This window comes from Ascaphus truei, chromosome 4 (assembly GCF_040206685.1).
Source record: "Ascaphus truei isolate aAscTru1 chromosome 4, aAscTru1.hap1, whole genome shotgun sequence".
NCBI lineage: Eukaryota > Metazoa > Chordata > Amphibia > Anura > Ascaphidae > Ascaphus > Ascaphus truei.
In genome coordinates this window covers 142,793,784-142,818,375 of record NC_134486.1, presented here as the reverse complement: position 1 = coordinate 142,818,375, position 24,592 = coordinate 142,793,784, and the positions used below count along the sequence as shown (strand labels likewise).

Here is a 24,592-nt window from a genome sequence, read left to right as displayed (position 1 = left end):
AAAGGAAATATCTTATTCGGTGCATTAAGTGTGGTGTACGTGATTTCTCTTGTATCTATACATGATAGAACTCCTTTCCAAGTCCAGCCATATTTCTGCCTGAGGTATTTCACACATAAGGTATACATTACACATACATTATTAGTAACAGATAAGAGCTTATGCACAACATCAATGTGCATAGCTTACAGCACACTTCCACATGTTGAGCATTTAAATCTTTTACATATATTTATACAATGCGCAGATAAATATGTAATGACTCTTATGGCACTGATTGTCATATTTTTGTTTACTCAGGTTCCTGTAAGGCTTATATTTTAATGTGTTTTTTTTTTGCATGACTAACAAATATACTTTTGTGCTGCTTACTCTTAAGATGTCAGGTCATATATTTTTAATAATATATATTTTTTTAACCAGGAGTGTGACAGGGTGAAATCAACCCCTATCAGTTATGCCTGGGAGACATATGTCTGAGTGCTTCATCCAGCACTCAGAAGGTTAACTCAGGAGGAAGCTAGGTAATCAGGGTGTAAGCTGATACCTGATAACCAGCAAGGTATAAAAGGATGTTGTTACTGGCAGTAGCTGCCTGCTTTAGACCAGAGAACTCTGCTATCCAGGCTGAGAGTGGTCACAAGTATGGAGGTGCAGTGAGAGGTGTGTGGGGGAGAAGGGGGTCTGAGACCCATCATGGAGGCAGACTCTGATGGAGTGAGAGCATTAAGGCAGCTGAGAAGTTATGCAAAAGCAAAGAAATGTTTGTCTGAAAAGGCAGAGATGAAAGTGAAAACAGAGTTAAGCAAAATTAAGAAACTAAGGAAAAAGAAAGCAGAAAGCAGAGCTGCAAATATAGAAGAGACTATGAGTAGTTTGTCCTCAGATGAGGCCCCTGAGAGTTCCAATTTCCAAACACAGGGGCGGAGTAGCAGTTTAGAGGGAAGACAAAAGCTATACCTGAGTGAGGGGAGGAAAGATGATGCAGCAGTTAACCCCTTTATTGTCCAGAAGATCCAATACTACTCCCCAGTGAGCACCTGGAGCAGTAAAGGTGGGTCTCGCAAACACAGCCCCCTGAGACCAGCAGTGCAGAGATGCAAGAAACAGCAGCTCACACCCCTGAGCATGGTGTCCCAGGCACAGACTATGTGATTAGTGAGACCTCACTGTCAGAAAGAAATCTGGGTGATACAAACAATGCAGAAGTGGTCATATCACAGAACAGCCAGAGTGCAGAAAACACTGCAGAACTGGCACTACCAGAGGGCAGCCAGAGTGTTGCAAACACTGCAGAAGTTGCATCATCAGAGGGGTGCCATGAAATCACTGAACCTGCACAAGGGCTACCAATTAGCCTCAAGAAAGCACAACCTGTGCACAGTGCTGGGGAGGGAGGAATGCAGAAAGGAGCTGCAGCTGTTACCTGTGCAGCCTCATGAAAAAACATTACAGAGGAACCACTAGCCACAGATCTGGCAGCACAGAGGCCACCAGCAGCCGGTGCAGCACAGAGGCCACCAGCAGCCACAGACAATGCAGCACAGAGGCCACCAGCAGCCACAGACAATGCAGCACAGAGGCCACCAGCAGCCACAGATGATGCAGCACAGAGGTCACCAGCAGACACAGACGGTACAGCACAGAGGCCACCAGCAGCCACAGACAGTGCAGCACAGAGGCCACCAGCAGCCACAGACGGTCAGCACAGAGGCCACCAGCAGCCACAGACAGTGCAGCAGAGAGGCCACCAGCAGCCATAGACGGTGCAGCACAGAGGCCACCAGCAGCCACGGATGGTGCAGCACAGCGGAGCATCCCTGTAGAAGCTGGAGAGAGACCAGAGAGAGCAGAAGGGTCCGCATGGAGAGGTGCCGGTCCAGAGTCCAGCAGTTAGCCCCAGTTTCCAAGGCCCACTGCCAAGCGGATAAATGTGGTGAGACTGCGATACAAAGGTATTGGGGATATTCCTGATAAATGCTTTATTGGTAAAGTTCTTTTGAAGGAATCTATGGGGTTTCAGGCCTCAGACATGTTTGCTTTCATACACACCCCAGGTAACAGGGAATGTGACATACGCTTCAAAAGGGGTGATTTTCTAGAAGCTTTCTGGCACAGGTTTGAGGACTTGAAATTCACACTTCTGTGGAAAGACTTTGTTGCCATCCCTGTAAGTCATCCTACAACCAAACTGGTGACTGTAATATTTCGCAAAGAGGGGTGTGTTGGCCATTTGGAGACCGTAGAGCATTTTATAAAGGATTGTAGCTTCTCACAGGCAGTTTGGGAAAAAGTCTCGCACAGACTAGGAATAAAACATTTGCATACACAGACATATGCTGAGATAGTGTTTGGGTTTGCTTCTACATATCTGGGTGTTAACACCAGCACCCTGAGAGTGATCAATGCCACCATTTTGTATCACCTTTGGATATCAAGAGTTCTTGTGATCGTAAATAATAAAGTACTTTCTGAGGAGGAAACATTGCAAGGGATGGTTGCTCAGATTAGAGGGCAGAAACAGAGGGAAGAAAGCAGAATAGAACAGAAACAGTGGGAAAAACTGGGGAGAAATGTAAATATTTTAAATAATTGCACTGAATTTGTGTTCTATTGTTTTATTTGTATTTTTTTCCCTCCTGATGTAAATATGTAATGTTTTGACAGTCTGTTTCTGTATTGTACTGCACCGACACACTTTATTCGAGCAAATACCCGGTATGTACCTGGCAGATACCTGGAATGCGCCACTCCTCACCTCTAACAAGCCCCGTTGCATTTGCCTTCCCAGCCTGGGTTCATGCCTCGCTGATGGGCGGCTGATCTGTTAAATGATAATGATTAGGATTTAATAGGCTGCAATGCTTCGCGTGTCTACCAGATGGCATAAATTCATGAATTGTAATGCAGTATATATATATATACTGTGCAGTATTGCAGCCAGCGGGAATAAAATGCTTCAATCCCTGCTTGGAAAATAACTCAATGCACTCGGGCAGAAAACAGTCACAAACCTCAATACACCCGGGTATACCCGAATTGGTGGGACTAGCCAAGCTCGAATAAAGTGTGTCGCCAGTGTATATGTTGTATGTTTTTCAACAAATAAAATCAGAGAACTCTGCTATGTGAGCTGCTAGCCAGACAGTTTCACCAACGAACTCTTTCAACCAAAGTAAGCATTGTTAATTTGTTTTCCTGACTGCTTAAAATACACTTACGGTTTGGTAAATGGTTAAGCCATCCAGCCTGCTAGATAGGCCTGGAGTGTTAGTCAGTTCTCCCAATATGGAACAGGTTTTGTTTTTGGTGTTTAAAGGGACAGTGTACCCACATGTTATGTTATGCTGTGGAGAAATAAAGCCACTGAACGTTTTCATTATCCTGAAACTACACGTGTGGACTGTTCCCTGACCTCGTCTACAGGCCGTCCTGCCACAGGTGGTGTCAGAAGTGGGATATGGACGGCCCCTGTATCTGAAGGGCCATACAAAAAAAAAATGGAGACATTTTTTTCTCAGTTCCTTGAGCAACAGCTCCAGCTAGCAGAGAAGCAAGCAGAACATCACACTCAGCAAGCTGAGCGACAAGCCCAGCAAGATGAGCAACAGGCCCGGCGAGAGGAAAAGCTACTCCAACTGCTGGCCAAAGGCTCAGCCACAGTCAGACCAGAGATTCCAAATAAACCTCCGGTGATGCTGCCTAAAATGAAGCCAACCAAAGACCCAGAGGCATTTCTCCTCACTTTTGAAAGGGTAGCCACGGCCCACGGCTGGACAGTTGATCGCTGGGTAATGACTCTGGCTCCACTCCTCATAGGAGAAGCTCAAGCAGCCTACCAGGCTCTTCCAGCAGACGAGGCCATGGACTATCAGCAACTAAACGCTGCTATTCTGGATCGCCTAGGCTCACTCCAGAGACCTACCGACAGCGGTTCCGGACAGTCAAATATACAAACAGAGACAGACCCCGGGTCATAGCCCACCGCTTAGTAGACTTATGTACCAGGTAGATACAACCGGAGAAGCATACCAAGGCAGAGATCCTTGAACAGTTTGTGCTCGAGCAGTTCATACAGATACTGCCCCCCTCCTCCCGCTCCTGGGTAAAAAGACACGCTGCATTTTCCCTGGATTCAGCGGTCTGCTTGATGGAAAACTTCCTTGGCGACGACACCCAACAGGATAGCTGGGAATGGTCTGTACAAACACCAGTTGCGTCTGGTGATGCTAGAGGCAGGAGAGCAGACAATCGAGGGGCCTACAACCCGCCAGCTCAGGAGATCCAGTCAACCCGATCGGAAGACCCTTTCCCAGCTCGGAGAGTTCCTGGTACTAACTCCCGCAGAGACGCCCGTCCCGGGTCCAAGGCCATTGGATCACTCAAGGGAGGCTGCCACCCACAGTATTCCCCGAGAACCTGGACTACCGTCACCCATCCGGTGGAGAGGATACCACCACCAACCAGAAGGGAGGATCCCAACCAACAGCAGAGAGGTCCAAACACCGAACCCCGTCGAGAGCTTCCGCTGACGACCAAATTTGCAGACTCAGGAGATGATGAGATGGACTGTTCGTATGGCAGAACCACTGCCACAGCTTCTCTCCGAGGGGACCACAATCCGTGGTTAGTCCCAGCATCTCTGGAGGGGAAAATAGTAAAAGCCATGCTGGACTCAGGATCTGGAAAAACCCTCATCCTAGAGGGCCTAATTCCAAGCAACAGACTATCCTATGACTCTCCTTGGAATATCGAATGTATCCATGGGGATACAAAGAGATACCCGACGGCGAATATTCTACTGCGTATCAACGATCAAGAGGCTAGCCTCATAGTGGGAGTTGCTCCCTGGCTACCTGCTCCTGTTCTACTTGGCCGAGAGTGGCCCTACTTCGAAACATTGTTGGCCCCTACTCCTATGGAGCCTACTTCTCTGGTACCGGAGAAGCCCAGAAACTTGTTTCCTTTTTCCCCAGAGATTTTTCCCCGTAGACACCACGTCCGAAAGACACGTAAACAGAGACGTGCAGAAAAAGAGGACTGGTTAAGAAAGGCTGGGACTCTTGGTAACATTAGTCAGCCCAAAGGACTGCAGGTCATGGCCGGAGATGACCAGGGTGGGTTAACAGATAGATACGAGAATTTTGCTAGACCTGGATCTTCCTGACTTCCGTCAGAGGCAGAGGTAAGACCCAGCTCTGGCTAGACAATATGAGAAGGTGGTACGGGCCAACAACAAGATAATGGATGAACAAGGTGTAAGAGTTTTTCCACATTTTGAACTATTGAATGACATCCTATATCGTGTGAATAAGGTTACACAAACAGGGGAGGTCATTCGACAGATGCTAGTCCCTAAAGGGTTGATTAAAACAGTGTTCACCCTAGCCCATACTCTCCCATGGGGTGGTCATTTGGGCAGAGATAAGACCACGGACCGCATGTCGTCCCGGTTTACTGGCCAGGCATACATGGTGACATCATGAAACTATGTGAGACATGTCCTGAATGCCAGTTAACTAGCCAAAAAGGACAGAAGCCAGCTCCCTTGGTCCCTCTGCCCTTGGTAGCCGTCCCATTCGAGAGAATTGGGGTAGATCTGGTGAGACCTTTAGAACCCTCTGCGAAGGGAAATAAATTTATACTCTTTGTTGTAGATTATGCCACCAGATATCCTGAGGCCTTCCCTCTGAGATCAGCCACTGCTAAACAGGTTGCTCACAGGCTGTTAGAACTGTTCTCTAGGGCAGGACTTGCCCAAGTAATGTTAACTGACCAAGGAACAAATTTCATGGCAAAGTTAATGCAGGATGTCCTGAAGTTATTGGAGGTAAAATCCGTCCGGACCTCAGTCTACCATCCTCAGACTGATGGATTGGTAGAGAGGTTTAACCGTACTTTAAAAACCATGCTTAGGAAGTTTGTGGACACTGAAAAGCGAGCTTGGGATGAACTTCTCCCTTTCCTGTTGTTTGCAGTGCGGGAAGTTCCCCAATCATTCACAGGCTTCTCCCCATTTAAGCTCCTATATGGACGCCAACCTCGGGGTATTCTCGACCTACTGAAGGAATCCTGGGAGGATGAGTCCTCCCCCTCCAAGAATACCCTTCAGTATGTCATAGACCTTAGAAACCGCCTAGACATGATAGGTCGGTTTGCTAAGGAAGTCCCACAGCGAATGGTGTAGCCCTATAGTGTTGGTCCCTAAACCAGATGGGAAGGTGAGGTTTTGTGTGGATCTGCGAAAGGTAAATGCTGTATCCAGATTCGATGCATACCCAATGCCTAGGGTGGATGAATTGCTGGTAAAGCAGAGTATATCTCTTGGTAAAGCAGAGTATATCTCCCCCCTAAATCTCACGAAAGGATATTGGCAGATACCTCTAGCGGAAGAATCCAAATGCAAAACTGCCTTCGCCACCCCTCTCGGTTTATACCAATTCGTCACTATGCCATTTGGGTTACATGGGGCTCCAGCCACGTTCCAAAGGTTAATGGACAAGGTACTACGACCCCATAGGTCATATGCCGCGGCCTACTTGGATGACATTGTCATCTATAGCAGACACTGGCAGTCTCATATAAAAAGGTTAAGGGCAGTCCTAACGTCCTTAAGAGAAGCAGGGCTCACTGCAAATCCAAAAAAATGTGCCCTGGGAAAATCCACTACAAAATACTTGGGCTATGCCATTGGGGGAGGGATAGTAAGGCCACTAGCTAGCAAGGTGGCTGCCATAAAGGAAGTCCCCACCCCACAGACAAAGATACAGGTCCGCTCCCTTTTGGGGTTGGCAGGGTATTACAGGCGGTTTATCCCCAATTTTTCAAAAATTTCTGCACCCCTAACAGATCTGACAAAAAAGAGTGCTCCGACCCAAGTTAAATGGTCTTGGGAGTGCCAAGACGCCTTTGACATGCTAAAAAAGTGCCTGTCAGAGGGCCCCGCTCTTCGGAGCCCAGATTTTAAAGAGCCCTTCAACATCCAGACGGATGCCTCAGAGGTAGGACTGGGAGCAGTGCTGTCCCAGCAATTTGATGGTGTTGAACACCCCATACTCTTCATTAGCCGGAAGCTGTTCCCAAGGGAAGTGAGGTATTCCGTCATTGATAAGGAGTGCCTCGCTGTAAAATGGGCAATTGAGGCCTTGAGACATTGTCGCCGGAGTACACTTCACCCTGGTCACTGACCATGCGCCCTTGAAATGGTTAAACACCATGAAGGACACAAACTCAAGGTTGACAAGATGGTATATTGCCCTCCAACCCTTCTCTTTTGATATACAGCATAGACCTGGAAAGGACCATGGAAATGCTAATTTTTTGTCAAGAGAAGGCGTGGAGGGTCGGGCTTCAGCCGTGTGGGACCCTAGCCACACACAAACAGGGGAGGTATGTGACAGGGTGAAGTCAACCCCTATCAGTTATGCCTGGGAGACATATGTCTGAGTGCTTCATCCAGCACTCAGAAGGTTAACTCAGGAGGAAGCTAGATAATCAGGGTGTAAGCTGACACCTGATAACCAGCAAGGTTTAAAAGGATGTTGTTACTGGCAGTAGCTGCCTGCTTTAGACCAGAGAACTCTGCTATGTGAGCTGCTAGCCAGACGGTTTCACCAACTAACTCTTTCAACCAAAGTAAGCATTGTTACTTTGTTTTCCTGACTGCTTAAAATATACTTACGGTTTGGTAAATGGTTTAGCCAGCCAGCCTGCTAGATAGGCCTGGAGTGTTAGTCAGTTCTCCCAATGTGGAACAGGTTTTGTTTTTGGTGTTTAAAGGGACAATGTATTCACATGTTATGTTATGCTGTGGAGAAATAAAGCCACTGAACGTTTTCATTATCCTGAAACTACACGTGTGGACTGTTCCCTGACCTCGGCTACAGGCCGTCCTGCCACAAGGAGAAATACAACATTGATATTTACTGTACAACTTACATCTTGGAAAAGCACAAAATGTAAATAGTACACAGAAACCAAAGCCACAATTGTGTACATTGAAGACCAACACTCTAAGAATACAGAACATGTAGAAATTCCTTTTTATTTCAAGTTCAATTTGCCCTTAATTTCCTATGATGACCATGTTTATTTTGGTTTATTTTAAAATGATGCAGGGATAATGCCTTCATATCTTTATCTTGTTTTCAAGTACTGTATATTTTGGACATTGGGCTAAAACATTTTTTTACAGTTAAATGGAAACAGAGAGTACTGTAAAACTTGTAATATTCTGAGGTTGATGGAGACATTCAGAATTCAATATGGAAAGGAAGAGGGAACAGCCCCTTTGAGAAACAAGGGGATACGCTTGTATACAGTGATCATAATTGGTAGGTGAGGGACTGTTTGGATATGTAAATGTTAACTGTTTGGATAGGTATTTGTAAGGAATCCGTTCCTGGGTTTGGCTGGAGCTCCATCCTGCAGAGTTGGTGAGCTCTCAGACAGACCTCCCCTTGGATCTGCAAGCACTATCACCTGTGCGTGCAATCACTGAAGCTCTGTCTCTCTGCTCTGACATTGGAGGAATTCCCACACACCCCGGTTTTTGGATTGGCTATCTGCCCTTCTTATACTGGCCTCTACCTTTCCCTCATTGCTGAGCATAAACCAAGATTCACTTGGATGTAACTGTGTTTGCCACAAACACTCCTGTCTTAGCCTTGCCTTGTTCCTGAGATCTGGTGCATTCCCTCCCGGCAGAGGTCTGCTTCCTGGTTCCTGTGCGGAAGCGCTGGATCCCCAGTGCTAGCCTTGCCTTGTTCCTGAGACCTGCTGCATTCCCTCCTGAGAGAGGTGTGATTCCTGGATCCTATGCTAAAGCGCTGGTCTCCGAGTTCTACCCTGCTGTGTTCCTAGTCCAGTCTGCATTCTCCCCTTGCAGAGACCTTTATCATGGGCCGCTCCCGCTCCTCGCACAGAGGCCATTCCCGAGCTTCAGCTGCTACGCTATAACGCTTCGCACCAGCTTACCTGTTGCCGAACCCCAGCCTGGATATCGATTACTCTGACGTCTCCAACTCTGACTCTGGCTTGTCCATGGATTACCATGCCATCTCCAACCCCGAACCGGCTACGATTGATTACGGACTGCGCAACCCAGAACCGGCTTCGTGGTCTAAGGTCGGTGTATTCACATCCCACCCCTGCCCGAGGTCCGGTCCCGGTTTGTGACGATCACGTCCGTTACAGTATTACATTTTTTCAGGATTTTTTTGAAGATTAAGAAATTCACCATCTCTGCCTCACACCTCTGGAATGCCCTTCCCCCTCATAATCCTCCTAGCATCCTGTCTATCCACATTTAAGAACCATTTTAAAACCCACCTCCATAATGAAGCATATGACTAGCTCTGTGGCTGATACTATACACCACATACATCGACCTTGGCCCCTTGCAGATGCAGTTATCAGAACACCTTCCTACTGTCTCCGTAAATTCTTTCTACTTAACACATAGATTGTAAGCTCTTCGGGGGAAGGGAATCCTTTTCGTAAGTGTAATTTTTATGTCTGAAGCACTTCTTCCCATTATGTGTTATTTTACTACATGTTATTTATATGATTAGTCAATTTTATTACTGCTGTGAAGCGCTATATACATTAATGGCGCTGTAAGAGATGTGTGTAGAGGTATGCTAATGGAGACCGTTTAGGGTGAAATTAACATATGGCATTTTTGAGCCTGTCCCTTTAAACAGCACATCAAACAAAAATATACAAAAACAACAAACACCTATCCCTTTGTAAAGGATAAGTTACTTCCCCCAGTCCCTCTCTTACAATACTGGAAGGGTAAGCCCCTTTCAAGCTAACCACCCCAGAGTCTCAGCAGTACCTTAAAGCAGGTGGCCCTTCAGGTCAGTGGTATCCAGGTGTCTTAGTGTGCTTGAGGGACAAGCCTTTGGAAAGTTCCTGGGTTCTCTGCATCTAGGAAAAGAGGTCTGGTCCCCTTGTGTCTTGCTGTCTACACACAGTCCTCCTGTGTATTCAAGACCCCTCTCCTCATGTCAGCACCCTCGTGTGCTGGGGAAAATATCTTTCCTGTGTCTCACATGAGGCTTTTTTACAGAGTTCTCATTAGTCCAGGTGAAGACTGGCTAATTGAGTGTCTGCAATTAACCAGTTCCATGCTGGATTTAGAGCTCTGAGTCAGGGATAAGTCCCTGTTACAGGCGCTTTATAAATAAAGATATACATACATTCAGTACATAGTTCACAATGTGGATATCAGAGGAGTGTTGCTTAAGAGCATATTTTGTATGGAGTGTTTAGTTTTCTAACATGACACCAACACACAGTGCAATGTGTCCTATCAGCATAGTTTAGCATCTGTTGAATAATGAGTCACATGTCAAGTTACGGAGGCAACTTTGGAGTTTTTAAAAGCATATTTATCAATATGTATTCTAAATGTCAAGTGCGGATTGAACCACGCTCATACTATACGTATTTGAAGCAGTCAACTATCCTTGTAAATGTTAACATTGTGGTGCTAGCTCCAAATAACATAATGGTGGTTGTAAATAGTTTTTTTAGGTTATAACCGGCTTTGTATCTTAGAAATATTTTCAAGGTTAGTGAAGTTAGCTGTGGCTGTATATTTTAGCATGATAAGTGTGCATTTGCATGGATACAGTGTTACAGATATATGCTATCTCTGGAAAAAATAGATGCTGTAGAACTGAACCCTTTGAAACTCCACAGTTTATATCGAGATAATTGGAATCATAGCCAGGCAATGATATAAACTAAGAACTCCCATTTTCTGAAGGTTCAGTCCTAGAGCACAAGTAATAGAATTCAGCATGTAGGGTCCACAGTGTAACATCAAATAACTTGTGCCAATTCAATTGCCTTGCTTTTCTCCACATTATCGCTCAAACTTATTAAACAGCACCAAACTTATTCTGCAGGATTCATCAAGCACTTATGCGGGGTATCACACCTGACTCTGCGTTAATTGCCATTCAAGTTAATGACAGTTGGATGCAATACCCTGCATTGGCACTGTCCCATTGAATCTTATGGACCACTTACCTTAAAAGTATGAAATATATGCTACAGCTTAGTTACATTTAGTACAGATGTAACACATCTTGCGAGCCCAGAATTGCAGTTACATGCAGCTGTGGTCTCGCAAAAGGCGTATCTGCTCTAACTTTGAGAAAGGAAAAGCAAATGTTATAGCATGACATTGGGGAATCACTTTTAGTCCCTTTGAAAAAAAAATATAAAATGAAGGTCGCTCTTTCATGTTTGTCTCTTTTATTATTCAAGATATACAACTCATTTTAGGAATAAAAGATTTAAAGAAATATTGTAACATTTTATGGAATGATCCAATTTTTGGACATAGGCTAAAATAATCCTGTCACTATTTCTCAAAGCTAAAAGTCTCAACATACTTTTAGCTCCCACAGCCCTTAAACAAACTTTTGTTATGTAAGTTGTCTGGTTAAGTAATAAAGCTATTGGATTATTAAATGTTGTAAATGCAAGGCATACTATTAAAGTGCAGATGATAAATGTTTGTTTAAATCTAATTTGATTAACACAGCGGGGTCCCTGCATTTGAATGGGACTCACACTGTGTGAATCCTACCGTGCTGAGAGGCCCATTCAAATGCAGAGACCCCTGCTATATTAATCTGATGGACCATTACAGCCTGCTGTGGACCATGTCACGAGTTACTGTGAGATGGTCACAGATTTTCCTTGGCATGCAGTCTTAAACCGGCAGTTGCATCTGTATATTGGATGAACATAAAGAAGAATATTGGAATATATATTAAATATCCGTATAGGTTTACATTTACATAGCATGTTGAATCAATCAAAACCCTACAGGATTAACATATAGAAAATAAAATGTGTCCCTAAATGTGTACCTAAGTCTAAGGGATAGATCCACAAAGCTCTGTTAAATCAGTGGTCATGATGTGACATTACCTAGAACAGGAATATTATTTTTAGTTGAGGTTATACATATCCACAAAGCTAATTATATGCAAAAACAAGGGTCTTTGTAAATACTATTAGCATAGACTTAATGTCACGTTATTGTAGCGTATCGATGCGTTAGCTTCCAATAACATGACATCAAATATGACTTAGCGTTATTCCAATCCAGACCCTGAATTGAGAGTCTAACTAAAGTTAAAGAAAGAGAGGAAAGGAGAGGGGAATAACACTTGAAATAACACTATGCTAGTTAACTCATTCTTGACTGTAACATAACACTTCCACACCCTTTAAAAGCCATATTTCAGTGTCTGATTGTGAGTAACGCCCAGTTTAAGTATTCCCTAACTAACGTAACATTAGCTTCTTGCATCAACCATAACGCACTCTTACGGCCATGCGCTTTTATGCTAATGCCTCATATAATGTCATTTGCATGTAATTATTTCTAGCAGCCATTACAAATAATGCAATGCTTTTTATGAGAGAAAGCATAACTTTACATTATAGTATTGGCTTTTGAAGATATTCAGTAAGGCTTAACGTGACATCATGTCACAGTAAGTCACTTAATGGAACTTTGTGAATCTGGGCCTAAGAGAGAAACCTTCAGAACTGATATGATCAGGACTCTGTTGCCTTATAACCTTAATATTTATTTTACTTAATGACCTTGAGGTTGGGATCGAGAGCAAAGTCTCTATATTTGCTGATGATACTAAATTGTGTAAGGTAATAGAATCAGAGCAGGATGTAATTTCTCTTCAGAAGGACTTGGAGAGAATGGAAACGTGGGCAAGTAAATGGCAGATGAGGTTTAATACAGATACATGTAAGATTATGCATTTGGGATGCAAGAATAAAAAGGCGACTTACTAATTAAATGGAAATATATTGGGGGAATCCTTGATGGAGAAGGATTTAGGAGTGCTTGTAGACAGCAGGCTTAGCAATAGTGCCCAAAGTCATGCAGTAGCTGCAAAGGCAAACACGATCTTATCTTGCATTAAACGGGCAATGGATGGAAGGGAAGTAAACATAATTATGCCCCTTTACACACCTTGAATATGGAGTACAATTTTGGGCACCAATCCTAAGAAAAGACATTATGGAACTAGAGAGAGTGCAAAGAGTCACCAAATCAATAAAGGGGATGGACAATCTAACTTATGAGGAGAGGCTAGCTAAATTAGATTTATTTACATTAGAAAAGAGGCGTCTAAGAGGGGATATGATAACTATATACAAATATATTTGGGGACAATACAAGGAGCTTTCAAAAGAACTATTCATCCCACGGGCAGTACAAAGTACTCTGGGGCCATCCCTTAAGGTTGGAGGAAAGGAGATTTCACCAGCAACAAAGGAAAGGGTTCTTTACAGTAAGGGCAGTTAAAATGTGGAATTCATTACCCATGGAGACTGTGATGGCAGATACAATAGATTTGTTCAAAAAAAGGTTGGACATCTTTTTAGATGGGAAAGGTATACAGGGATATACCAAATAAGTATACATGGGAAGGATGTTGATCCAGGGATTAATCCGATTGCCAATTCTTGGAGTCAGGAAGGAATTTATTTTTCCCCTTATGTGATATCATTGGATGATATGACACTGGGTTTTTTTGTTTGCCTTCCTCTGGATCAATAAGTAAGTATAGATATAGGATAAAGTATCTGCTGTCTAAATTTAGCATAGGTTGAACTTGATGGACCTATTTCTTTTTTCAACCTCATCTACTATGTAACTATGTAATATTCTATATTTTCAATTGCAATCAGCTCATGTTTTGGACTCCAGCTTAAGATGCATACGTGTGTGTGTGTGCTTCACAGATACTGTTTTTTTTCCCATAACTGTGTTTTATGTATGTGTATGTATGCACGTATGTACAGTATGTACCTTTTGAATTAAATCAATAGGAGAATGAAGATAGGATGGAGGGCATTTGGAAAAAACAAGACAGTATTTCCTCTGTGCCTCAAGAAGAATGTTTTCTACCAGTGTACTCTGCCCATACTGACATATGGAGATGAAACATGGACCCTAAATGCAAAGATCATTCAGAAGCTTCAGACTCAAAGAAGTATGGAATATTGGATATTAACCGAAGAGTCAGGAAAAAGAATGAATGGGTTTGACACCAAACAAAAGTCTATGGCATCATCACAGGGGTGAATAAATTAAAAAAGCAGTGTGCTAGCCATATTGAAAGAAGAAATTACCATCGTTGGACAAAGATTGTACTCATCTGGGTTCCAAGAGACATTAAAAGATCAAGACGACCATAAATAATATGGGAAGATGAAATCTGAAAATGTATTGGAGCAACGTGGAGAAGAGAAGCTTGCAACTGGAGTTCCTGGAAGATCATGGGGAAGTCCTTCATCCAGCAGTGATCGACAACGGTTGAAGATGGTGGTAATGATGACGATGATGATATATACGGTACATATACATATACACAGTGGAGAGTTTGTATCATTCAGCTTTATATATTTTTAGTAGTTTATCTTTGGATATTTTTTGATGAACTGTTGTCAGTACGGCAAATGGCTCAATTTCTTGCAATTTTTCACCGTAATCATATTTAATTTATATTTTAATTTACACATGTAACACATATTGCCCCCCCCCCAGCCAATCCGCACTTCTGTGTGAGAACCTGTCTCTCTCAAAGGTAGCGACAACTGCTCAAATTTAGTAGTGCAGCCCCTTAATTACAGGAAAAGCAGGAAGCAGGTCTGAGTACCTGATTGGACACACGGCCTAGTTGCACTGCCTCCCCTGTGACTCACTGAAGCTGCTAGTGGTGGGGAATACCCAGGATTAGTCCTGGCAGCCCTGCGTTTACCAGGGCTTACTGCCAGGAGAAGGGCAGACTGGTAGCCAGAAACCAGCCCTGGCTACACACATTTTAAATTTTTATTATAATTAATAAACATGATATAGATACACATTTTATTTTTGTGTGTGGTATTGTGTCTTTTTAAATTCATATTACCATTATTTTACAGTTGCTTTATTGTATTATTTTATTCCTGTTTGTGAAGCATAATTAATATACAGGAATCTCTATTTTTGTATCAATATACAGCACTATATATTTCTTCTCTTGTCATTCTTTCACATTTTTTGTAGTGTTGCTTGTGGGGACACTGAAATCTGCTACATCTGTAAATCTGGGTTTTTATGTCACTTCATGTTTAAGATCCTGGTCATAGTGGAACGCTTTGGTAAAAGCCAGATGGGAAATAGAAAAGAAAATTGTTTAAATGCTTACCCAATCTGGAGGAAACACATTTTTCGGTGATATTAAGAAGTACTGGGATAATGAAAATTGATCTATAGACACAATTTCATTTGTCATCAGTTTTAAAAATATAAGTGCTTCTGGCAGTTTTTCAGGTTTTTACGTCATTTCCATTAGACCAAATCCTAGTAGTCAAGGAGATGATAGCTTTAGTGGTAAAGGATAAGTCTGATAATTGAGTTTGTTATATACATGTGTTTTGCATCAATTTATAATGTGCCCTGAACAAGTTTAATATGGTCCACCAAATTACTAAAATGCATTTTTACTGATCTAAAGAAATAATCTATGTAAAACTTGACACAGCAAAGCTGTAATATATTGCCACTTCACTAAAAGTAGCCTCAGAGAAGCAGTATAACTAGAGAAAACAATCCCTGCATTTCCTTGCTAATTTTTTTTAAAATAAAGTACATAATGGCCATTGAAGACAACAGAACCCCACCTGATTAGATATGAGGCTATTGGGTATTGATCCCTCTCATTCTGATCCTAAATTATAACAACTCATCCAAATTAAGCAGTGTTCTCTAATGGCTATAGAGATGCAGAGCTATGGTCGGTCACGCAGCTGCGAGAATGTGCTGGTCAACTATGTGCAGTGCCTTGACAGTCCACGGCATACTGCATAGCAGTCGGTAGTGGCCCATCGGGATTAACAAAGCGGGGATCCTGCATCTGAATGGCACTCATGCTGTGTGAATCCACCGGGCTTCACCTGTACTACCTAGCTTTAGTACCCGAAAGGGTTAACCCCCCACTACCCACCCGAGAGGCCTAAGCACTCACCCCAGGGCAACTACCCCCTTCACCCACCCCATTCTACCCCAATAAACCAGGTATGTGGGCTTGACCCCTTCATTGCAATAGCAACTAGTCACAAAGGTAATGAAGCGGCTTTTATTTTATTTTGAAAACACAGTATTGAAACACAGGGTCTCCGGAACTGAACCACATTCATTTAAGTCTCGGGGATCCCCTGCTTCCCAAGTTACGGGCCCCGGTATGGGGTCCCGGTATCTCCCTGCATTGTTTAAATGTCCCGGTAATGTGGACCGTGACGCGGGAGAATTTAAACATGGCGGGATACCGGCACCCCATAACGGGGCCTGTAACTCAGGAAGTAACAGGGGCTCCCCAAAGCTGAAATTAATGTGGTTCAGCTCAAGAGACCGCTTGATTCATGACATGCAAATAAGCACACAGTCTCACCTTTTGTTTCAAATCCATTTTTACATGGACACCTATAATATTGTGCCGGCCGTATTACACAGCTTTTCAGCACAGCCTGAGTTAAAGAAGTACTTAGCCAATAAACCTTCTCACAGACAGCTGTTTCGATCTTTTGGGTCTCATGAGTGTGGGGCTGGTTATACTGGTTTTGCAATTTGAAGCTGCAATAGGTTTCAATCACACATTAATCACACATTAAATCAGTTATGATGGGTAAAAAGTGATTAAAGAGAAGAGAGGGTGCGGTGACCAGCTCTTTGCTTGCTTTTTTTTTTTATATGACTCATTCGTTGTACTTATTGTACTTAAACAAAATTACAAGTAAAATGTAGAAGAGTTGCCAGTTTTTTTTTAACCCGAAGGTATACGCTATTATTATTCATACAGCAGAGGATATACGCTTGTCACGGGAGACCAGTTTCTACAACACCTTTTTATAACCGGGATCATTTGATTGAGCAAAACAAGATGGTAAAATAAATGGTAATTTATTTCTCGTAAAAGACAGACACAAAAAGTTACACTATTCAAGATTAACACACTTACTGGGAATGGGGTTAACGAATAAATCTGTTTCTGGAACGAAATTCCTTAAGATTACCTTTTTAGAGCACTTTCTAATGACCGGCAGTTACTCACAAAAGTCCTGGAACTGTTTTGGGCATGCAATGCCTGCTGCGACCGCTGCTCAGGCTCCAAAGGTTTTGGCAAATGGTCGTCGGATAGCCTTTGTGCTAGCCCTGGACTTCGGTACTCAAGTTTAACTGCAGTGCCCCTTCTGTTCTAACACCTTGGCATCCCTGAGTCTTTCAAGTATGGACTCGGGACAGATACAGAGGCACCACCTGTTAGCCATCTGGGTTTTCCGGAATCCAGGACTTAGAAAGCCCTCAGTTCATATACAGGTTATCAATATATATATTTACATATTAAACTATACCCATTTAATAAAAAATATTGTGTCCCATTTTCTATGTGCTAAAAGTTACGGCTTAATATTCTGGTGTCAGGAATGGAGTGAGTGTATATTCCCTACAATCACTAGCCTCATTCTTGGCACACACTAGAAAATACTTTTATAACTTTTAAAACACTGCAAACATGCTCAGCTTTACAACCTTAGCTGGAGCATCCCCTGAACCCCTACTCTAGGTTCAGTGTACCTGGGTATGTATTATGTACCTCTGCTATACTGGGGAACCCCTGCTATACTAGGGACTCCATGCAGATATAGTTTAACCCCTTCACCGCCACACCTACCCTACTCAAATGGCAAGCAGTGTTATGACCACCTCGTTCGGCCGGTTTAACTGGCCAGTCACATCTTGTGGATATTGGTTCACTGGGACTGTCCTGGCGTGAAAGTCCATCTGCATTTCCAAGCTCACTGCCTTTTTTGTGCTGGATGGTAAAGTCAAATTCTTGCAGGGCAAGACTCCAACGAAGGAGCTTGCCATTTTCCCTAGACACCTTTTGCAACCAACTTAAGGGATTGTGATCAGTGATCACAGTGAATGTCCAGCCATACAAATAGGGCTGCAGCTTCCTCTGAGCCTACGCGATGGCCAAACATTATTTTTCAATTGTGGCATAAGCCACCTCCTTGGGCAGTAGCTTTATGCTCAGGTACCCCACCGGATGCTCTCCCCCCTCCTGAGTACAGCGCCGATACCGTAATCAGAGGCATGGTCTGCACCAAAAATCTTTTTGAATAGTCAGGGGTGCGCTGGCTAGCGCTGTCTTGAGTGCCTGAAATGCTGTTTCACAGGCAGGAGACCAGGCTAACAGAACTGAGAGTCGCTTCTGTGTCAGATCTGTCAAGGGTTTGGCCATGGCGCTGTACTGTGGGACAAACTTCCTATAATAGCCAGCGGTGCCTAAAAAAGCCATAACCTGCTTCTTAGTCTTGGGGACGGGCCACTGCACTATAGCCTCAACCTTAGCAGGTTCAGGCTTGAGATGCCCTCCGCCCACCCTTATCCCTAGGTACAGAACCTTTGCCATACCCACTAAACACTGGTGGGTTTCAATGTGAGCTCTGCCTCCCTAATCATTTTCAGCATCGCTGCTACATGAACTAAGTGACTGTCCCACGTCCCGCTAAAACACCGCTAGATCGTCCAGGTATGCCCTTGCGAAACCCTGCATCCCTTCCAGTGACCTATTGACTAGGCGTTGAAAGGTAGCCTGAGCAATCTTCATCTCAAATGGCATCACTAAAAATTCATAGAGGCCACTTGCAGTAATGAATGCTGACTTCTCCCTAGCCTCCTGGATCAGCGGGATCTGCCAATACCCTTTGCTCAGATCCATCGGGTGTCAGCTACTTTGCCCCTGCGAGCGCATTTAACAGCTCATCCATGCGGGGCATGGGATAAGCATCTGACACCATCCCTGCATTAAGCTGCCAGTAGTCCACACAGAAGCAGTGGTCCCGTCCTTCTTAGGTACTAGCATACTGGACAAGCCCATGGGCTCTGGGATGGTACAATTACCCCTAGGGCCAGCATCTCCTCTACCTCCCTCTCTATATTGCCCTTCACCTCTGCTGATACACGATAGGCATGCTTATGCAGAGGTCTCAGCTCACCGATGAGCACTGGGTGATCTATGATATGTGTTCTGTCCGGCTTGTCCGTGAACAGAACCCTATACTGATCTAGCATAGCTCTCACCTGTACCCTCTGCCGCTCACTGAGCTCGGACCCTATCTCAACCTGCTCTACTGTGCTCCCCTTCCTAGTCGCCCCAAGGAGGTCAGGCAGAGCATTGCTCACCGGGCCCTCCATCGGTGGGCTACAGATAGCCAGCACTGATACCTCACTCAGTGCAAAATACTTTTAAAGCATATTTATGTGATAAGTCCTAGTTCTTCCTTTCGCACCATCTAACTGCACAACATAGTTGTACTCATTCATCTTCTGAGAACTGTGTACGGTCCAAACCAGGCAGCCATTAATTTGTTCTGCCAAGTGGGCTTTAGAACAAGCACATGCTGTCCTGGAATGAATGATCTGCTACAGGCATTTTGGTCATACCAAGCTTTCTGCTTGGTCTGAGCCTCCTTGAGATTAGCCTGTGCCAACCCCATAAGCATTTCTAGCTGGTCTCTGATATATACTACATACTGAAGCACAGAAGCATCAGTATTAGTTGTCTCCCCTTCCCATTCCTCATGGAATAGGTCCAGAGGTCCCCGTACCCTGCGACCATATAGCAACTGAAAGGGATAGAACCCGATAGATTCTTGCGGCACCTCTTTGTATGCAAACAGCAAGTTCTGTAGGTGAATCTCTCAGTCATTCCCTTCTGCTTCTGTAAAAGCTTGAAGCATCTGCTTCAGGGTACTGTTGAACCTCTCACATATTCAGTTTGTCTGGGGTGATAAGGGGTTGTGCGCTGGTGCTTCACCCCGCACGTGTCCCAGAGACACTAACAATTCACTCATGAATTGTGACCCTAGATCGGTTAGAATTTCACTAGGGAAACCTACTCTAGTAAAAATCACTAACAATGCTTTTGCTACTGCCCTAGCATCGATGGTGGCAAGTGCTACAGCCTCAGTGTACCAGGTAACTTCTGGAAGGTTATCAACAATATATTCCAGCCTCCTAACCATCAACAACCAAGTAACATCACTAAGGGTGATATTACTCTGACAAACCCCACTGACATTGCAAATGCATTCAATGATTACTTTGTGGGGTGTGCCACTAACTTATTAGCGAAACGCAGCCCAAACCACAAATCTGAATCTCACCCTGTGAGTACACACACAGCCCCACCCCATCCCAACACTGCCCACAATTTTCAATTTGGCCCAGTATCTGAAGAGGAGATTACACAAGCGCTCCTCAAACTAAAACTAAGCAGCCAATGCGGACCTGACTTACTACAATCTAGGTTCCTACGACTTGGTGCCCCAGCCATTGCCAAACCAATTGCTTCCATAGTCAACTCTATCCTGTCTGCAGGCCATATCCCTAAGACCTGGAAAACTGCCAGAGTTGTCCCAATCTTCAAAAGTGGGGACAAAAACACTGTCTCAAACTACAGGCCAATCTCACTCCTCCCAATTCTATCCAAAGTAATGGAAAAATGTGTCCACTCCCAATTAAGCGATTTCTACACCAAGACAAATTTCCCTAGCCAATTCCAATCTGGCTTTTGTCCCAAACACTCCACCGTAACTACCCTGCTAAAAGTTTGCAATGAAATCCAGTGTGGAATGGAACGGGGACAACTCACTGGTGCAGTATTCCTAGATTTTGCAAAGGCTTTTGACACAGTTGATCATGCTATCCTGCTTAACAAACTCCAGAGCTCTGGAATAGGGAAGCATGCTTTAAACTGGTTTCAGTCCTACCTATCAGATAGATCCCAACATGTGTCCATCTCAGGCTCTAATTCGAACCCCCTGGATATCAATTGTGGTGTCCAGCAAGGCTCTGTTCTGGGGCCCCTACTCTTCTCAGTGTTCATTAATGATCTTCCCACAGCTTGTATGGAAGCCTCAATACACATGTATGCAGACGACACAATCCTATATGCACACAGCCATAGCCTCTCTGACCTTCAATACATACTTCAGTCTGACTTTTTGAGACTCGAAAACTGGATTTCCCAAAACAAACTGTTTTTAAACACTGACAAGACTGTAACAATGGTATTTGGGACCAAGACTAAATTTTTAAAGCTTCCAGCGACTGAGCTCCAGATTAGAACCAACGCCAACACCACCCTAACTCCTGTCACTAGTTTTAAATACCTGGGCTTATGGTTTGACTCCCACTTAACATTCGGGATGCACATTGATACCCTGACAACCAAGACCTATGCCAAACTAGGGGTACTTTACAGGAACAAATCCTCCCTAAGTCTCCTGGTCAGAAAGCGTATCGCACAGCAGATGCTAATGCCAATTATTGACTATGGAGACGTAGTATATGGCTCGACACCTCAAACCCACCTTAGCAAACTTGACACCCTCTACAATTCAATTTGTCATTTTGTTTTCCAATGCAACTACAACACACATCACTGCGAAATGCTCAAAGAACTAGATTGGTCATCACTAGAGTCTAGGCGCAAAGTTCACCTTTCCTGTCTTGCCTTTAAATTCTTCATGGGCAAGCTACCCAGCTACCTGAACAAGCTCCTCACCCCTACCACTTGCAGCACTCATTACCTGAAATCAGACTCCAAAAGACTGTTCATGGTCCCAAGGCTCAACAAAGTATCCGGCCGTTCCTCCTTCTCCTACCGAGCACCCCATAACTGGAACAACCTACCAGAGACTCTCATATCCACCACCAGTTTAAGTTCTTTCAAATCTAAGGCTGTCTCACACTTTAATCTTGTCTGTAACTGTTTCATGCGCCCATAATATATAGTTCTTTAACTGTGCATGCAATGTCTTGTACACTGGCGACAGACTTTGAGCTCGGCTAGTCCCGCGAATTCGGGTATACTCGGGTGTATTGAGGTTTGTGACTGTTTCTGCCCGAGTGCATTGCGTTATTTTCCCGGCAGGGATTGAAGCATTTTATTCCGGCTAGCTACAATACTGCAATGCCGTGTAAAAACACATGAGGGCGCTTGCGAGCTGTTCTCTTGAAGCCGTCCCCTATAGTGAATTGTAATGCAGTATATATACTGTATATATATATATATATATACTGTATAACAACAGCTCCTATAACCCCTAACATACAGTACTGTACACATACAGTACTGTATATGCACATACTGGGGGCGAGATGTGTTTGCAGCAGAGAGAGATCCGCTGCTCTCTCTGCGCAAACAGCGACACATTAAAAATGATTTTAAATACATTTTTATTTATAGTGTAGATGTGCAGGGGGTCTCCGGAGCTGAACCGCATTGGTTTCAGGTCGGGGGACACCCTGCCTCCCGAGATACAGACCCCTTTATGAGGTGCCGGTATCCCTCTGCGTTTAAAGGTCCCGATCACGTGATCGCGGTCTGTTAAACCAAGTAGAGGGATACCGGCACCCCCAAAAGGGGCCTGTATCTCGGGGGCAGGGGGTCCCCAGACTTGAAACCAGTGCGGTTCTGCTCTGTAGACCCTCTGCACATCTACACTATCAATAAAAATGTATTTTAAATGTATTTATTTTTATTCATTTATTTATTTATTTATTTAGATTTATTTATTAATTGTGCTGCTGCTGCAAGTCCTAAACTCACACCAAGGGCCAAACACCCCCCTCACCCCCAATAAAAAAAATTCACGCACAGCAGCCCCACAATTAATAAATAAATCTAAATAAATAAATAAATACATGAAGAGAAATAAATATATACTGTATATATATACTGGATATATATACAGTATATATATAATAACAATCCCTATACTGTACATATACAGTATATACTGTGTATATATATACTGTATACTGTATATATATAGATACTGTATATAGATATATATATACTGCACCGACACACTTTATTCGAGCGAATTCGTGGGACTAGCCGAGCTCGAATAAAGTGTGTCGCCAGTGTAGATATATACAGTATACCGTATATATACACACAGATGATGAACCAATATACAAATACATGTAGAATGGTTATCAAAATCATACTGTCCTACAAATAACGCTTCTCTATACACTGGCGACACACTTTATTCGAGCTCGGCTAGTCCCACGAATTCGGGTATACCCGGGTGTATTGAGGTTTGTGACTGTTTTCTGCCCGAGTGCATTGAGTTATTTTCCGGCAGGGATTGAAGCATTTTATTCCCGCTGGCTGCAATACTGCACAGTATATATATATATACTGCATTACAATTCATGAATTTATGCCATCTGGTAGACACGCGAAGCATTGCAGCCTATTAAATCCTAATCATTATCATTTAACAGATCAGCCGCCCATCAGCCAGGCATGAACCCAGGCTGGGAAGGCAAACGCAACGGGGCTTGTCAGAGGTGAGGAGCGGCGCATTCCAGGTATCTGCCAGGTACATACCGGGTATTTGCTCGAATAAAGTGTGTCGGTGCAGTACAGACAATAATAATAATCCATTTAATAATCCTATAATATACAGTATATATATAATAACAATCCCTATACATATACAGTATATACTGTGTATATATATACTGTATACACATATATATATATACAGTATACAATATATATACACACAGATGATGAACCAATATACAAATACATGTAGAATGGTTATCAAAATCATACAGTCCTACAAATAACGTTTCTCTATACAGACAATAGTAATAATCCATTTAACAATCCTAACTGATTTTACAATATAAAACATAACATTCCAATCCACACAGTACATTGCATTTACATTGTATAAATGATGCATAAAATCTATGCACCATATACATTCTGCAAATGAATGTTAACAATATAATTGCAAGCTACTCTACCAGTAAATACAAACACTTCCAAACAAGTAAACTATTTTAACCAATCAAGTAAACAAAAATCAATATATACTGTAAGTACCAACCAGAAAACACAATTTAAAACCAAAGCTAACCCTTACAATACCAAGGATTACATCTATCTAATTGTAAAATACCTTATACTTTATACACAGCATTGCAATAAACAAAATACATGATGAACAATACAGTACATTCCCTGTATCTCCCTGCCTTCAGTGTAATCTGTTTAAAGCCCCCTCCCCCTAATGTTTCTGTTAAACAGATTACACTGAATGGAGAGAGATGTAAAGGCCTAAAGCCCCCTCCCCCCTAATGTTTCTGTTAAACAGATTACACTGAAGGGAGAGAGATGTAAAGGCCTAAAGCCCCCTCCCCCCTAATGTTTCTGTTAAACAGATTACACTGAAGGGAGAGAGATTTTACAGAAACACACATTAGGGGGGAGGGGGCTTTAAACAGATTACACTGAAGGCAGAGAGATGTTTCTGTTACCAGTAAATCTCCCTCCCTGCTGTCAGTGCAGTGTATGTAAATGTGGGGAGGGCGGGGGGACCCAATGTGCATACTGTGAGGTCTAACCACACTCACCCCTACCCACATACAGTTACCCCCCCCCATCCTGGCCAT

General features: G+C 43.4%; 1 protein-coding gene across 1 annotated transcript in view; it reads right to left on the bottom strand.

Annotated features, from left to right (window-relative positions):
• Positions 1–17,720: 17,720 nt before the first annotated feature.
• LOC142492329 (uncharacterized) overlaps positions 17,721–24,592 on the bottom strand; it is a 43,046-nt gene continuing 36,174 nt past the window's right edge. Inside the window, exon 4 of the mRNA XM_075594982.1 lies at positions 17,721–18,068. Within this exon, the coding sequence (XP_075451097.1) occupies positions 17,721–18,068 (348 nt within the window). The remainder of the gene's footprint in view (positions 18,069–24,592) is intronic.